This window comes from Stegastes partitus, unplaced genomic scaffold (genome assembly GCF_000690725.1).
Source record: "Stegastes partitus isolate 25-593 unplaced genomic scaffold, Stegastes_partitus-1.0.2 Scaffold183, whole genome shotgun sequence".
Classification (NCBI taxonomy): Eukaryota; Metazoa; Chordata; class Actinopteri; family Pomacentridae; genus Stegastes; species Stegastes partitus.
In genome coordinates, this window is record NW_007577914.1 from 330361 (window position 1) to 348094 (window position 17734).

A 17734-nucleotide genomic window follows, 5' to 3' on the forward strand; every position below is an offset into this window, starting at 1 on the left:
GAATATTATATCGGGTAAAATATACCCGGCGTTAGTGATGGTGTTACTAATTTTAATGTTAGTGTGCTCAGTCAGGAATTTCACTGATTTTCTAGACATTTCTTTTTTTTCCCTCTCTCTGAGTGCTACAACTTCACTTGTAGCTAGCTAGCTAAAAGCTTAGCTTTAGTAGAAAAAAAAAATCTTCGTAGCTAATGATTGCAGATGTAAATTAACATTAGCTACATGTTAATCACTTGTTAGCATTGCAGAGAAACTAGGCCTGTGACAGGATGACAGCTGTGGATGAAATGGGGCAGAGGATGTGGCCGGCCTGAATGTTGTTTTCCTTGAAAAGTGCAAAGAGCGCCTGATTTCAACACATAAACACTAGCATTGGGTAAATTCCACCCATAAAATATGTTGCCCTCTATCACTAACGCCGGGTGAAAATCACCCGAACGCATGCCTCTTGAATAAACCATAGATGGGAGGTGGGAAACAAGCATACCATTAATGACATCAATGAGCAACCTGAAGCTAAACAAGGACCCATTCAACTCAGACAGCAGCAACACAATGAAAATCACATGACAAAAATCGTGCGGGTGAAAATCACCCGGCATTAGTCTTCTAGGGTTTAGGTGAAGGAGCCATGTTTCTGTCTCTGCTCAGCCTGTCAGTGAGTCACATGACCTGCTGCACTGAGCTGTGATGATGTCATCGTTCTTCATGCCCCTGACTGAGAGAGTGGAAGTTTTACTCACTTTCTCTCTCCCATACAGCCACAATTTTCACCAAATGTGTATAAAAACAACATATTTTTGTGGGAAATCTTGATAGGAAGCCCTCAGTGTCAGTTTTAAAGCTGTAGGGCCTTCAGTTTTTTATGTAGATGACCAAATAACACAGCATGTCTGCACATGTCCCATAGACAGCCATACAAAGTATGAGCAGAGGCTGCGACAGCTCATCAACTCGCCATTCGAAAACCGGTTGAGAAACGCCAAATCCCTTGAGAACTTTTGTACATCAAGGCCTTCTCTGTCTCCTGTGCGATTTTCAAGTTGATACGATTTACGGTGTCAGACAAGATAATTTTTTCCCAAAAGAAGTTTTCGCTCATTTTTTTACTTTGAAAGGCAAATTGTGGACTTCCTGTTGGAGATAGGTCAGGGGTGTGGTACGAGATTTGTGGGTCTCATTGAGACGAACGTTTTGGTATTGGTTTGATCTCTGTACGACATTCCTACTGGGCGCTAGGGCCGTTTTAGTGTGTTTTTCTGTAACTAGGTGGCGCTAGAGAGCATTTTTGTGCTTTTTTTTTCATTTTATCAAATTTTTCACTGATTCGGAGGTGTGTGCCAATTTTGGTGAGTTTTGGAGCGTGTTTAGGGGGTCAAATTAAGAGTAACGCGTTGGTCAGGAAAATAAGAAGAAGAAAGAAAGGGGGCAAGGACCCCTACTTGCTGCAGCAAGTAGGGGTCCTCGGACCCTAATAAATCACATAAGAATATTATTGTTGCTTGAACTACTGCACATTTTTACATACACACATTTTTTCCCCCTCTTACCTTAGCCAAAGCATACACCTAATGCTATTATTAAAAACCCTGAAACCCTGAAAAACTCAGATATGGGCAAAATGTCCTCATTTCAATGGTCAGAAACGCAAACTGGTTCTCACAAAAACAGCTGGACAAGTACACACACACTTAACATAGTCTTTCCAACAATCCAGAGGACATTATATTGACTTACATACATTTACTGTATAAACCTAAACCAAAACATGGCCTGAACCCAACCTCAAACCGAGACTACATTCTGCAATTTGTCCCCAAAAGGAATGTAGGCTCAAAATGTGACTGTGTAAACTGATTTGTGTTCCCACAAAATGAGCACAAGTACACACTCACAACAACCACACGCACACATGTAGTGTGACAGCGGACTTAATTTGCCCTGACTGAGGCCTTCAAGATGATTTTTAGCTCCCTTTATGCCCAAGTCATATGATTTTCCTGATTTTCTTTTATTTTGTATCGTCAAAGTAATCATTTACAGCTCGAAGAAGTGATTTCACATCAGCTAAATGGTGAAAGACATGGCGCAAATGGGTTTGTAAGCAAAAGGTTTGTTTTGGTGTTTTCTTCTTCACGTCTACACATTTGCATGTTTTAATGAAAACTAATATGAGTCAAAGTGAAAGTTTGATTTTATTGGTGCAACACTACCTACCACTAGTTCAAGTCCTCATCGGAGTTTTCTCAGTAAAGCTACAAGCATTTTGTATTACTTGGCAAATTTTAAACAAAATTACATACAGACACCCTTGATCTCTGCAACTTTTTCGAAAATGTATGTTTTTGCATTTTCGTATGTTTCTTATGGAACTACTTTGTTTCAGTTTGAACCAGTTTTAAAGCTAAGCCAAAGTCAGTTCAAGCTGTGCATTATTTGGAACAGTTAGCAGTGTTTACTAGTAGGAAGCTGGCGAGGGATCATTTCCAAGTAGCTGCCCAAACTCCCTCTGGATGCTCTGTCTGCAGTGTCTCCACCCACACCAGGCTAGCAGTGGGAGTTAGCAGCAATAAGCACTGCATGCAGGGTGAGCTGGTCACTCACAGCATAAAAAGGGGACTTCAAAGGAAAGAAGAAGAGGTCAAATAAATTTGACAGCCTTAGTATAATTTGATTACTGGAGTATAGAGGTAAAAAATGAATATATGCAAATAGCACTGCAATGTGCTTGTGACGAGGGCTGCCGCAGCAACATGCTTGTGTATAAAAATAAAGATACTCCAAAAACAAAAACTGAGAGGAATTTTGCAGCAGTTCTCTAGACATGGAAATACGACTCAGGGCATTTGTATAATGCACTATATTTTGTAGGAATTTTGTAAAGTGTGACAAAACTAAATTGTTACATTTTAAAGTCTCCAAGTCCATCTCACCTTCAATCTGAAGACTTTAAAATCTTACTCAGTTTTCTTTCAGTTTTAACAAAAAGTTAAAAATGGGTGTGTGGATTTCAGAAGATGACAGGCAGGCTGGGGAACAAAAAGATGCTGCTGGTTGCAGTAAGTGCAATGAATGATTTAGGAACCTAGTTATGTTAAGGACTACATGTCAGAATGTCTCAGCCATTGCTGCTTGAATTTCTCGCATTCTCTTAACTATGTTTCATTTTTGTATCCCATATTTATGCAAATCTGAAACGGTCTGATTTGTCAAATATCAAATTCTGTCTCATCTTATCTCTTTGGCACCACCGAGAATATGTTCAGTCATCTGCTCTGTTAGTGGCAGTATAAAAGGCTTTTTATTCTATTAAACCATCATTTGACTTTATTAGCTCTCTATCAGCAGTTGTTGAGTCTTTGTGAAGCACATGCATACGCACGTTTGGCACATAGATGTGTTGAAACAGAGACTGTAAGATATGTGATTGTCTTTAAGGCTGTTTTGTAGGTTCAAATCTTCTTAAGTGTATGATTTGAAACTGTTATCATATCTCAGGCTTGAATAGACCAGGCATCAATTTTGTAGATTTTTGGTTCAAGAAAGATTGGCTAATTTGAGTTTGGGTAGATGTACAATTTCAGGATCCAGGTTTCCTGCAATCAATATGTCTTCTTAACAAATTAAAAATGGATCTTTAAATGTTTTGAGAGGAGACTGCGAATGAAGGTTTCTGCAAAATTCCCAGCAGTGTGATGGCTGTGGCCACCTGGTGTGTTCAATTCAATTCAATTCAATTTTATTTGTACAGCGCATATTTACAACAACAAGTCATCTCATAGCGCTTAACAAAGGCAGAGACAGAAACACCCAACAATCCAAACCATTTGGATTCCCTATAAGCTTCAGCAGTCTGCAAGCAGTCTGCAACAGTGGGAAGGAACCGAAAACCCCCGCAGGGGAAAAAAAACCTCCGACAGAACCAGGCTCAGGGAGGGACGGCCATCTGCCTCGACCGGTTGGGTGGATGTAGGATGAATTATAAAATGTAGTTTACAGTTAAACAAGTTATTAGAAGTTAAGTTGTGTGTGTGCGGAACCCAAAAAAAGAGGAGACGGGGAATAAAGGGAGGAACAGGTTTATTTAAGGGGAATCCAGGAGGTGTGGGGCACTAAGAGGCAGGTGGGGAATCTGGGGCAGGTGTGCAGGTTGCAGTGGCAGTGCAGGAGGGGGAGTTTACGTGCCGGTGCTCGTGTGGAACCTTCCGTGCTGGTGCTCGTGAAGGGTGAGAACTTGACTCGTGTTGCCGTGAGGGTAAAGGCTGGCGTGAAGGGCGGACGGCTGGACGCTGGGGCTGGCGGAGAGGACGCTGGAGAACAAAGAGGAAAAGTCACAATTACTCCATCCATTCATTATCTATACACCGCTTAATCCTCACTAGGGTCCCAAGGGGGCTGGAGCCTATCCCAGCCGACTTAGGGCGAAGGCAGGGGACACCCTGAACAGGTCGCCAGTCTAAAAATTGCTCCTAATGGCCTGAATGTACCACTCGTGGTGTTCACAATCATCTGGCACAGGAGTCCAGGTGAGCAGTGGCTTTAACCTGTCCGCTGATTGAGGCAATGTGCCAACGAGGGAGCGTCCTCCTCCGTCCAGCCTCGCCCAACCTGAAAAATGAGACGCACAGCCAACGGAACACACAGAAAAACAGCAGGATCCAAAACACACAGTAAAACATGTCCATTACCCTCACAAGTAGTTGAATTTATTTTAAGGGGTGGTTTATATCACAGAGGGATTTTCAGATTTTTGTAAATATTTTAAATAATTTTTGACTTGAGCCCCTCACAGTGTCCCAATGCAAAGTCCCTTTTTTTTAATTTTTTTTTTTTTAAAAACTCAATCATTTGTTCCTTTTTCTCAATGAGAAAAAATATAGTAGTAGTTGTGTATACAAACATAAGCCCCGAAACACTTTACAACTCTCACACAGTAAAACTCTTGTAGTGTATAAAACAGAAACAAAACTATAAGCATTTAAATACATTTTTACATATTTAACTGTGCTCTGCATAATATACACATTTAGTCACAAACACCTTCAGATAAAAGTTATATTATAAAGGATTCAAATTTAAACATAAGATATCTTACTTATACAAATCTATATGAAGACTTATTCAGTTTGTTTTTAATTCATGCAGAAACTACCTCTAAATACAGAAATTAAAGTAACTTCCAAATAATGAGCACTGAATTGTATTCTAATTATTTGATACAGTCGGTTCAGAGGTTAAAAAACAGAGCGTTGTTTTTGCCTTCATTAGCTCCCATTATCTACTTGTTTTTGTAGCAACTATGACAGTCACTGGGACAAATTTCTGCATAGAATGACAACCAACAGCATTAAAATCTCTTTTGGATGTAAAAGTTCAGACTCATAAATAATGGATGAATCTGCAGTCAATCCTCACATTTCATGACAATGAAAGCGCTTTAGGCAGTTCAAATTCATGGCTGTTTAGTCTGTGACTTCAGGCAAAAACTTCTTCCACAACAGTTGGTTTGTAACCCAAGGGCGCAGGTTTGGTCACCTCGAAAGTTTTTTTTTTCCCTCCTTTTATTTCTTTCCAACCCTGAAACATGGTCAGTTTCATCAAGCTTTCTTGACAATAATTTACAAAAAGGACTCTTTCATGATAAAGTGGACTCAAGTTTATGCAAAGTAATGTCAATTAATTAAAAATCTAAAATTTAAATAAGTGATAGCAGTTTTCTCCCCCTTTAAAGTTATTCACCTAATTCAACACAAGTGCAGCCATGTGGTGCAAGAAGTCACACAATTAATGAAATGAAGATGCAGTGAATATATCTGAAGTAGTATAAAGACACCTGAGTCTGAAGGAAACCTACACCCTAGCATTAGGAAATGTATATGAATTGTTAGACTGATAGCTATTCTACATATCTGTGTATGGGTATTAGGTTGATTAACACAGTCTTAACTGGTTTTCCAAAAGTAATTATTCTGCTCTCGCGAGCAAGATAATGGCTCGCTGGTTCAGCAGACAGCTAGCAGGTACTCAACGAAACAATCCAAGTTGAATTGGTTTCAGTCCTTTTACTTGAAGCACTGTAAAACTAAACACACAGAAATAATACATCAGTCAAGATGTAAAAACAATGACTAACATAAAATCTACGTGACTTTATATGAAATAAAATATATAAACCCAAATGCGCTAGCTCGATGCAAACTTATATAGAAAAACACATAGACATGCTAACGATTAGCATACGCAGATTCACAGAAATAGCATGACATAATAACACAGCTAAGAATCATATTCCTAACTGTTAATAAATCAAAATGTCATACACTTACATGCAAACACTTGAACAAGCCTGACAATTATGGGGGTATTATTGTAGCAAAACTATTTGTCCATGCATATGGAGAGTTGTCTGTCTGTATCTCAATCCATTTGGCCAAAGTGAGATTTGTCAATGCGTAAAAAAAGTTGTCAATGCGAACCGGAGTCTGCAAAAGTCATCTCACAATTTGTCTGTCTGTAATCAGGTTTTCAAACGTGTAAAAAATCTGCTCATCTGCAATAAAATTTGGACATGTAATAAGAGTTGTCAATGCGTACAAAGCATAGACTGTGTAAGACAGATGGACGTAGCAACCGGCCCTGAAAAATGAAGCCAACCTGGAAGTGTCAAAAACCTGCAGGACTACTACGTCCGCTAGTTGCTGGCTCCGAAAACTTCTGGCTCCCATAGACCCCAATAGTACACGGGGAGATCACAGATCACGAAATACAGCTTTCCTACAGCTCAGGATTTTTTTTTCCCGTTAGGTTTCATGGTCAAACCCAGAGATCAGGTGGCCAATCTATAAATAATTAAGTATTGAAATTTATATAAATTGTCAAAGTTTCGGTCATATTGGGGGCGTGGCTATTTGATTGACAGTCTCCTCTGGAATGATTGACAGGTCGTGGGGAGGCAGACTGGAGTCTCATTCACCGTAAACTCAGGTCTCCTCCTCGTTTGGATTTACTTCTGATATAATTAAGTGTTAGTTTGTCGTTATTTACCTGTGGAGTAGCAGCACATTTTCCACAAAGTTTTACTGTCCGCTGGCTGGTTTTAACCAGTTTTCAGTTCACCATAATTCGGACCTTTGGCTGTTTGAACCACAGACACTGAAAGGATGCGTTCGGTAAGTAAATGTTTTTTTTTTACATTTTTTTTATTTCCAGTTTTAATGCACTTAGCCTCAGATATAATGTGTGCAGTAAACTCCAGAAGTTGGTGCAGTTTTTTTCTGTATATTGGCCAGAGAAAAGAGTTAGCGTCCACTACATTTAGATTTAATGTAACAATGCTAACTGAGCTAGCTGAGAGTCGTAGCCTGGTTAAAGTGAAACGTAGCAGCATGAAACTAACGATGTCTGTGTTGTGTTTCATGTAGTCAGGCTGAAGTGTGTTATGTTACTGTAATGTGGTACATTGAGTGAATAAAACTGTCCAGAGACTCTGGTTCACGTTAGCGCAATGTTTAGGAAACTTAAATGTGATTAAAACAGTACGTTCAGGTTCTATCAGTAGTCCTGAATATCTGCTGTCTAAAGTTAAACTGGATAAAACTGTTCATCTACACTCTGGTCTTTAATGTGCTGTTGTAGAGTCGGTTGTTTAATGACTGATGCACATGTTTTACTTCTTCTTACTGCAGTGTCGATTGGAAGAACAAACACCCAGAATAATGCCAAATTAGTGGCTGACACTACAGTTAAATAAAACATTTAAAATGTAGCACAGAGAGGCTGAAAAAAAAAATCTTCTCCCCTAAGTATGAAGCAACTGCAGGCCTTTCTTTCTTTAGGTGCTTGGAAAACAATACATGAAATAGGAAGGGTTAATTCAAGTGAACCTCTGCTGTTGATGCTAATACTGTGATGTCTCTCTTCACCTCAGGTATATCTCATGTCCACTGAAGATCTTCTGAGTGAAGTCAGCAGAAGGAAAACCTCATCTGGAGCCGTTCATCTGGTTGTAAAGGAGACTGAATGGACATCATCCTTAGTGATCCAGATTAGCTTTCACTTACAGAAGGACAGAGCAGCTGTTTCAGCAGTTTTTATTCTCTTTTCTTAGTATTCACAGGATCCATTTATTGCCTTTAACTTCATCTCTGCTGTTGTTACATAATTACAACACGGAGAACATGTTGCAGTCTTTTCTAGCAGATATGCAGCATTGAGACATCAACACATCCAGGACAAGAGCTTCATTAATACCTTTATTGCACATTAAAAAACTACATTATGTAACTATTTTGAACTGGAAAGAAGTATAAATGGATGAAATAAATGTATTGCCAAGCTTGCAGTGGAGTGTAAATACTTAACAGTCATGAGACAAGTGCTTTATGAAGAGAAGGAGCACTGTCCCCTGAGGGGCCCCTGTGCTGCTGAAGTACTGCTGTACTTTCAGTCTGACATACTTTGGTCTGTCAGTGAGGTAGTCGGAGATCCAGTCCACCAGGCACGAGTCCACTCCCATCCTTTCTAACTTTCCCCGCAGTAGCAGGGACTGGATGGTATTAAAGGCACTTGAGAAGTCCATAAAAAGAATCCTCACAGTGCCACTTCCCTTGTCCAGGTGTGAGTGGACTCGATGGAGGAGGTACAGCACAGCATCCTCCACCCCAACGTTTGCCCAGTAGGGCTGATGTTGAGAGTGAGGCACACTGAGGACAGGGGGAACCGCAGTGAGGGTGAGGGTGGGGGTGGGGGCTGGGGGGGTCATGGGCTGGTCAAACCGATTAATGAAGACATTCAGATTGTTTGCCTCTTCCACCGTCCCCCTGCTGTTCTGGCTTTTGTTTTGAAGCCTGTGATGGTATTCACACCCTGCCAGACCTCCCTCATGTTGTTGTCCCTCAGCTGCTGCTCCACCTTCCTCCTGTAGGTGTCTTTGGCCTCCTTCAGGCACAGCTTCACCTCCCTCTGTGCTGATCTGATTGCCTCCCTGTCTTTGTTCTTGAAGGCCACCTTCTTCCTGTTGAGTGCAGCTTTGACCTCCTACGTCACCCAGGGTTTGTTGTTCGGGTAACAACGAACAGTCTTAGCAGGAGAGACGACATCCACACAGAAGTTCAGGTAGTCAGTCAGGCAGTGGGTCAGCCCCTCAATGTCCTCACCATGGGGGGAGAACAGAACATCCCAAGAGGTGGTAATCCTGTGAGCCTGAGCTCAGGACACCGAATCCCTGATTTTCAGATACTTTTCAGTTTCAGATCTGTCACGGTAGAAGTGTAGCAAAAGTCATGTGCAAAAAAGACAGCCAGTGGGGAAGTCACTCGACTCGAATACGTAGACTTTTCAACTACGAATACCTCTGTGTGCATTGACAACTCTCTGTATGCATTGACAACTCTTATTACATGTCCGAAAGTTAATACAGATGAGCAGATTTTTTACACGTTTGAAAACCTGATTACAGACAGACAAATTGTGAGATGACTTTTGCAGATTCCAGTTCGCATTGACAACTTCTTTTACACACTGACAAATCTCACTTTGAATGAATGGATTGAGATACAGACAGACAACTCTCCACATGCATGGACAAATAATTTTGCTACAATAATGCCCCCATAGACAAGAAACAAAAATGACACATCCATTGCTTCATTCATGCCAGTGAGTGACTGCAGCGTGCTTGCTATGGCAGCACTACTGGGACACACTGTGTGTCTTAAGTAAGTCTTAATACAGTTGTATGAAAACTGATCCCTTGTATGGGTTTCATGAACTGGGAAATTAGCAATCGTGACCAAAAGTGTTTTTCGTACCAGGCTGCAAACATGTTTATTTCTACTCTATTGTTGGGCATTTTACCAAGGGGGTCTTTGGGGACTGACTTCCTTTTAGAGGCAGCCTCAAGTGGCCGTTCAAGGAACTGCAGCTTTTGTGACTTCTGCAGTGGCTTAAATTTTTTTAGCCGTGGAGGTTGCAATTTTATTTACAATTGCTTTTTATCTTAAAAGAAAATTAATTTAGATTATTGTGCAATTATTCTGTATTGCTTTGAGGGACTACTATGTTGTGTTGTTGATACATTACTTTGAAATGACTATTTCTGATGTATAATGGTGTACTGTGGCTGCTGTTGGAGTTCCGTTGAAGTCTGTAAGGCCAGTAAAGAAAATTAAACTTGAGAAGGTCTCCCAGTGCTATGCTTCACCCATGACCTATACTATTCTGTATAACAAGGGTTTCCAAGTACAACACAAGTTTTGTGTCCCTCTGTATAAAACCACTGTGATGCTCTTGGTGTTCTCTCGGAAGGTGATAAGGATTATCTAACAGAGAGAATGCATGCAGGGTGGCAGATGTTATGTAGTATTTAGAACAGTAATGATTCATATTAATAAGTCTACTGGGCTACTAAAAGTGAAGTCATCATAACTGGTACAATAAAAAAAAGTGTTTGTGTGCTAGTTGTTCATAGTTGTTTATATCAAGCTTGACCTTCCTTTTGATTGAAGAAATTTGAGAAAATTGCTGTACAGAATTATATAGACTGGAAAATATAGGGAACATCACTGGTTCCAGATGTTTTCCCACCGGAAATCCCCCATCTGAGAATATATGTAACAACAACAACCTTCATGCAAAAAGAGACAATTCCAGGGTAGTGTTGGATCCTTAATGGAATGGGTTTTTCTTTTTCTTTTTTGTGGTCGATTTATGTGTTGTACATTATTTTAAATGATATTATATCACAGTAATCATGAGCCACATTGGCTTGAAAGGACAAAGCACCTCCAGTTATGTGAAATAGATAATTAATTCAGAATATAATTCTTCATACAACATGCTTAATTGAAACAACCTAATTTTAAACTCAGTGCTTCCTTAAGCAGTGATTTGTGGGACTCAAAGATGAATACACAAGCTCGTGCCTTTCACCTTAAAACTTTTTCAGTGAACCAAACTGATTATTCAAGGCTGAGGAGCGTCAAATTCCTTTTAAGTGTATTAATAGCTCTTTTGTCCACTCTGGCAGTCTGGTGTGATCACACAACAAAACATTACACCACATGAATTTTACGAAACACAGACAAGAAGAAAGACGGAATTGTTTTAGTCACAGATTTGATGTGTCTCACTGCAGGTCTCCTGGAGAGCAGCATGCGCCTGAAGCCCCACGAGGCTCAGAACTACAGGAAGAAGGCACTCTGGGTCTCCTGGTCCTCCATCGTTGTCACGCTTATACTGGCTGTGGCCGCTTTCAGTAAGCATTTAAAACACACATTTAAAAGCACCCAAGATAAATGAATACAATGCCATAAAGAAACTTTGCTAGATTGTTGTGTTTTTAAGTCGACTGCGTAGTTTTTCACTTCCCTGTTGATTCAGAGGAGAGTTTGAGAGTTGCTTTTTTATATTTTGTATTTGCATTCTTTGTATTATTTGAGGTCAAAGGTGCTGCTTTTGATTTTACGTATTAATCCAAACTAATACATAAATTCAAATGCAACTGGATAAAAACACAGATATTTGTTAGACTGATACACATTATTGCCATGTTCTTTTATTGGATTTCTGGGATGTGTTTAGACGCATTGCGTGTGAGGTATATTTGAATGCTTCTTCAGTTATGAAAGTGAAGAAAATTGAAGCCCTGGACATGCAATGTGTGACTAATTTAAAATTGTTATCAAGAAATTACACACATTTTTTGAGCGTATGACGGCAAAGAGCATGTGCCTTTTACCCATTTCGACATGTTGAAGGTCAAGCGAATGAATGAATAGCGGCAATTACCTTCAGAAGCTGAAGCGTGTTATTGTTCCCTGGTGGAGTGATGCTGCAGCTTCATTGTTTTTATTCAGAAAATTTGTTTTGCAGCCGCACATATTGTAAAACACAGACGCACTATTGACAGGCTGTATTGCGTCAGCTGTGTATGTTGGAGGAGTGTTACTTTTTTAGCAATATATAACACAATTTAGTACAGTACAGTGAAACAGTAAATGAGCACTGAAAAACACAGCGTTTGTCCACAGAAAACTGAAATTCTGGAAAAATTCTGTTTTTACTTTCAGGTGACAGCTCCAATCACTTATATGCAGCAAGTCATGGTTTCTTCACATTAAACTCCACAATGTGCTGCTTTTATACTGCGCTAACTGACCAAACTCCGTAACTGTCTGATGATTAAACTTCCAGGTTTAAAAACAATTTTTTACCATTTTGGAATTCGTTATGAATCCATACTTAAATCCTAAACAATTTTATGCTTTCAAGGCTGGGTTCATTTGATGTTGCAATGGGACTGATTCCCTGAAGGTAAATATACAATATGGGACACACATGAAGATTTAAGAATTTGAGCCCTGTCTTTTAAAAAAAAAAGCTAAAACTAAATTACATTCTTAGTTTGAGAGAAAAATTATCAATCATTTATTGATGGAGTTTGTCACCCCGGTAACCAAGAAAATAGAGAAGCTTCAAGCATGTTACAAAAGGGTCAGAATTCAACCCAAAGTGTGACATTATTGTAAACCTTACCAAGTAGTTTTCTTGGAGCCAACTTTTACCAGTGTTTACTTTTACCCACATTTACCTGCATCTAAAGGAGAAGCAACACTCCTTTGAGGACAGAAATGTTCACATTTTGCACAGAAAAGATAGAATGTTTGAGTGAGGCATTAGGCAAGCCAACCGGGTTAAACTGAAACAGGCATCTCCAAACATAGGAGGGGGTCTACAGCACCACTTATCAGGTACTTATGCAGTCCAGACATCCCTTCTCAGATACCCCCATTAACACCTCGAGGCATGTGAATCTTGGCTTATGAACGAGACATGAACCATGTGATTTGAAAATAAATATCTGGGACTCGCTACCAGTCAGCTCAAACTAAAGAAGCATGTTGGATGAGTGGAGAAACGTCTTCAAGAATGAAAAAGGAGGGTCCATTTGCCTTCTACGCAGGTACTTACAATTACCTTGACCTTGATGAGTTAGAATCTACACTGAGTATTTGGTGCGTAAAACTAGCCAAAGTAAAATAAGTCAAAGAATAATAGCACCACATGGGCCATTTTCAACAGTTTAGTAAATAGGCATTCATTGTACTTTACCTGAATTTTCTTTCCTCAGATTTTGAATGCAATTATTTGGTCTTCCTTTTTGTGGTTTTCATGACAACATATACTGTGGAACATATCATGAAAAGATGTAGCAACAATTTCACCACACATTTTGTCATCTTATGATTTACAGGATGCCTGGCACATGCAGTGCAGTGCTTTTGGAGTGCAAAAGGGGATGTTGCTTTGTCATCCTGGCTAAGCATCAGTTTCAAGTCACGATGTGTCCTAATCTATTCAAAACCTTTGTTTAATCCGTAATGTGCTAGCATATAATCAGGCAGTTATCATTAGGAAAAACTCCCCCAAAGCTGCATACTTATGCAAAGGGGATTCGCAATATATTTTCCTATTTTAAACCAACACACAAATAAAGAAACAGGTTTTCAATTAGTTAAAACAGTCCAGATGTTACACTCACACTTACACAGTATGGTGAATTCTGTCAGCCACAGAGGAATAAGCATTCAAAGTCAAATGTCTGTTGAAAAGTACTTAGAGCAAGATGAGAAATGATAAGGGATGGAAACATTGTGTCCTCACAAGTTCTTCATGTATTTCACACTGAAGTGAAACTGACTTTCAGTCTGCGAATGGCATTCTTATTGTCGCTTTGTATTTTCTTGTTCAAACTGGTGCAAGGAACAATGAAAAGAGGCCACGCTGAGTAAAGAAATGCAGAATGTTTTCCTGTGCATGCGTGAACATTGCTCGACAGAGACTTAAACAGAAGAACACAATGACCCACAAAAATATGAACCACAGAAACCGAGGCAGACAGACAGAACCTGGCTACTGGGAGACTAAAAGACTAGAGCAAGAGAATGGAGGGATAAGGGCCAGGAAAGTGTAGACAAGCAAAAATCCACCAGTCATAACTGTAGTCTCGAGAGGATGAGTCAGAGGCACTGGGTTAGGGTATTAAAATATGAAGGCATCCTTCCTTCGATGCCACACATTGTAGAGTGGAGGAAAGAAAATCAGAGGGGTCTAAAAAGTATCCTAGAAGAGAGTAGCGGGACCAGAGAGATTGAGAGAGGGATGGATATGGAGGAGTGAAGCTGAAAGGTAAGATGGCACCAGGGAATGAGGCAGGACAGGGCAGGATGAGTCCTGGCAGGCAGCATCAGGGATTTAGTGGTTGTGATGGCTCAACTTTAAAGAACACCGGTGTGCCGTTTCCTCTGCTCATGCCCCAGTTTCTCTCGCTCTCTCTCTTTGAGTCTCACCGTCCTCCATCTTTTATCTTTTACATCTTGTCATCTTATTTTCCATGTTGTCTACTTTGTTTACCTCTTGTTTACGTGTTTTCTCACCATATTGTTCCCACTTCGCTCCCTATATTTTTATTCTGTTCCAATAAATGCCATGTTGGCAAAGTCAGAAGACATTTTGTGTATGCTGCGTAGCTTTTTTTTTTTGAGTTGACATGTTTTAATAAAAAAAAGGCTAAAAGTCAAAGTCTTCTTTGTCTACTCATAAATCTTTTATCCCGTTTCTGCCGACCTTTTCAGCTTTTCTTCTTTTTCCCCTTTTCTTCTTCTCTGTCTCCTTTTCCCCCTTCCCTCTAAGGAAATCTACAAAGATCCTCTGCCCTTCTGTGACCTTTAGCAGCATTTTAACATTTGGAAGGGATGAGGGTTCAAACCAATCCTCTTCTGGTCTACTTTCAATTGTAGTGACTCTTGAGTGTCTCTGTCTTGAATAGCTGTGCTGTGTTAGCTCACAACCTTTCATGAAAAGCTGTCTTTGGTGGCTGGCTATTCACTTGTGAAAGTGGTACAAGTCTTTGTGGCCTTATCAGACATATCAGGCTTAGAGCACGAGCAGAGACCACACTTCAAGAGGTAGGAGCGAGTACAGTATTGTGCAGCACAGATTGCTTTGAGCTGTCCAGCGGAGTGTGAAGGAATAATTACATGAAGCTCGTGACTGACAGTTACAGGAAACCACAGGATGACTTCACAGTTCCTCAATGCATTGGTCAGCAAGGCAACACACACAGACAAGGATCTCAAAAGTGCATTTCCAAATTGACGACATAAAATAGTTAAGATTAAAGAAAACTTTTGAAAACTTTTTGACTCTCTTCTTTGGTTATATTAAAGGTAAATCCAAAGTAATACTGCAGCAGATACTATCACACTACTTCACATTTGCTCCTGTTGTTTTTTCCAGATATATAAGTGCCTGACGATAGTTAAAAGGTAGTACTAGAAGCACTGCAACATTACATTTTAGAACTTACTATTGCATACGTGCTAGAACAGTGTTTCCTTTAGGACTTTTTTCAGCAGCGGGGGCAGGCTCTCCAGGGAGCCGTGGCGGCATAAACAAATGACATTTGACTGCAGATTTTACGTTTACAACCTATTTATTGAATGGCCAGTTAAAAATGGCTTTTTAAAGGCTGAATGTAAAAATTAAAAAAAAAACAAAGAAAAATTTCACATGATGCAAGCTGATCCCCTGAAGCCTGTTTCTCTAGTCAGTCTTCACCTCCAAATAGAAACAATAATGACATTGTTTCTCTCATTTTCCTACACCCTAATTATTCAAAACTGTTTCGAGTTTGTGTCTGATGATATATTATTAGACTATTATTTACCTGACCATCATCATTTATGAGTCGGTAAAAGGCAAATGATACCTGGCTAGTGTCATCTTAATTTAACTTGGAAAATCTATTCTGAGTTACCTTTAGCTAATATGTCTACCTTTTCTCTGGTAAGTTGCTGCCCTATTCTCCAAAACGATCCTCCTCTGACTCTACCCCTTTTCCATCAAGAAGAGCCAAGTGCTTGTACTAGGGCCAGTGCTTGCTTGGTTCAAATCAGGCACCTCCAAAGAACTGGTTGCTTTTCCATTGGCCAGGAGCCAAGTCAGAGCTACGCCATACGTCACTGCATACATAGCCGTTTACCGAACAACGCTTGTGCCACACGGAAGTCCACACAGGACTCCAGACTAACTCTCTCTCTCTCTTTTTTTTTAAAAAAAAACCTGTGCAACCAACTTTCTCATTTGTTCGCATTTCCCACCTTGTCACGGGCAAAACATATGACTGGCTGAACATTTTCTTATCGATAAACTCTGCAATTTACCGATGTTCCCTAAACGCCCCACATAGCAGGCTGCGGTAGCTGCTGTTGGTGGCCGCGTTGCTCAGACTGGTGTGCAACCAAAGATGACTTTAAAAAGAGTAAACTAGAGCGTTCTAATGTCAGATTTGTCCAAGATGAAACAGAGTCATTTTTTTCTCATGCAGTCTTTTCTATGAGCGGAATAAACAGTGTCAAGGCCGCGCTCTCGTGAGCAATTAGCGTTGTATTAACCCACAGAGAGACTGAGCAAGACAGTTATATGTAGTTTACCGTAGTAGTCGCAAGCACCCAGCCCAAGAAAGTGGAGACATGGTGTATTTGCGACAATAAAACAACAACAAAAAAAAACATTTTGAAGGAGCGGCGGCGAGGATTTAGGAATGGGGAGCCCCTAAATGAACGTAGAGGAAACACTGCAGTATTGTATTATCCAAGGTTTCCTCACATACCAGAACAAGTTAGAAGTGAAGAAGCCACACTTTAGAGCAGCTACTGTGATTAGAATAGAATAGAATAGAATAGAATAGAATAGAATAGAATAGAATAGAATAGAATAGAATAGAATAGAATAGAAAATACTTTATTTATCCCAGGCCTGGGAAGTTATTGTTGTTATCAGCACTTCACTAGTGTAATGATGATTGCAATAAATTATATAGCAGTTGTTTGGTGAAGCAGTTATATCATTGCATGAGTCCAATGCTATTTCAGCATTAAAATCCCCTCCAGGGAAGAGTAAGGTTTTAGTCGTGTTAGCACATAAATATAGTGTTTTCAGGTATGGTGGAAGACACATTATAAACAGAATAAGCAGTCAGTGCTATGGTGGAGCATTTCTGTCTTGAAACTGCAATGCATTGCCTCAATAAGTCAAGATTCAAAGATCCAGACTTATGAGGTTTCATACATAACAACCCTCCGAAATCAAGATGTTAACAATGACACTCTACATTGAAAAAGAATACCGTAGATCTGATCCTAATCTTTCACAATAAAATATCTGCAATGCAAACTTTTCAAACATTTTTAAACCTGTATTGTTTATATCCATGCTTGCAATACCTGTACTTATAGATGTGTGGACTAATGTGAAACTATTGGCAGAAATGTGTGTCTGCTTGTGCATTCTTGTGCAATTACACAAGAAGGAAACAAGGAGGTCACATATGAAAACAGTAGGGATGAGCACTATGCAAAAACAAACAAAAACAACAACAAAAACAAACACATGTAATTATCTTGACAGATATTGTGTTTGCCATATGTACCACAACCTAAATGTGAATGGTCATTTTTGCATTTCTTTTCCACTGAAAACTCTATATTTTTCCTGCTGTTTTTACAAAACAAGCCCGTTCCCTAACTTGTGGAGAATCTTATTTGCAGGTTGGAGCATCTCTGTGGCACAACAATGCTTCATTTACATTTGGTATTTGTGACACATTCGACCTTTATCAATACACTGCACTTGGCCATATTTGATATTATTTATTATTATTATTATTATT

At 39.7% G+C, this 17734-nt stretch overlaps 1 protein-coding gene across 1 annotated transcript in view; it reads left to right on the forward strand.

Moving 5' to 3' along the window:
* tmem163a (transmembrane protein 163a) overlaps positions 1-17734 on the forward strand; it is a 99362-nt gene that overhangs the window by 5095 nt on the left and 76533 nt on the right. Inside the window, exon 2 of the mRNA XM_008280142.1 lies at positions 11138-11257. Within this exon, the coding sequence (XP_008278364.1) occupies positions 11138-11257 (120 nt within the window). The remainder of the gene's footprint in view (positions 1-11137; positions 11258-17734) is intronic.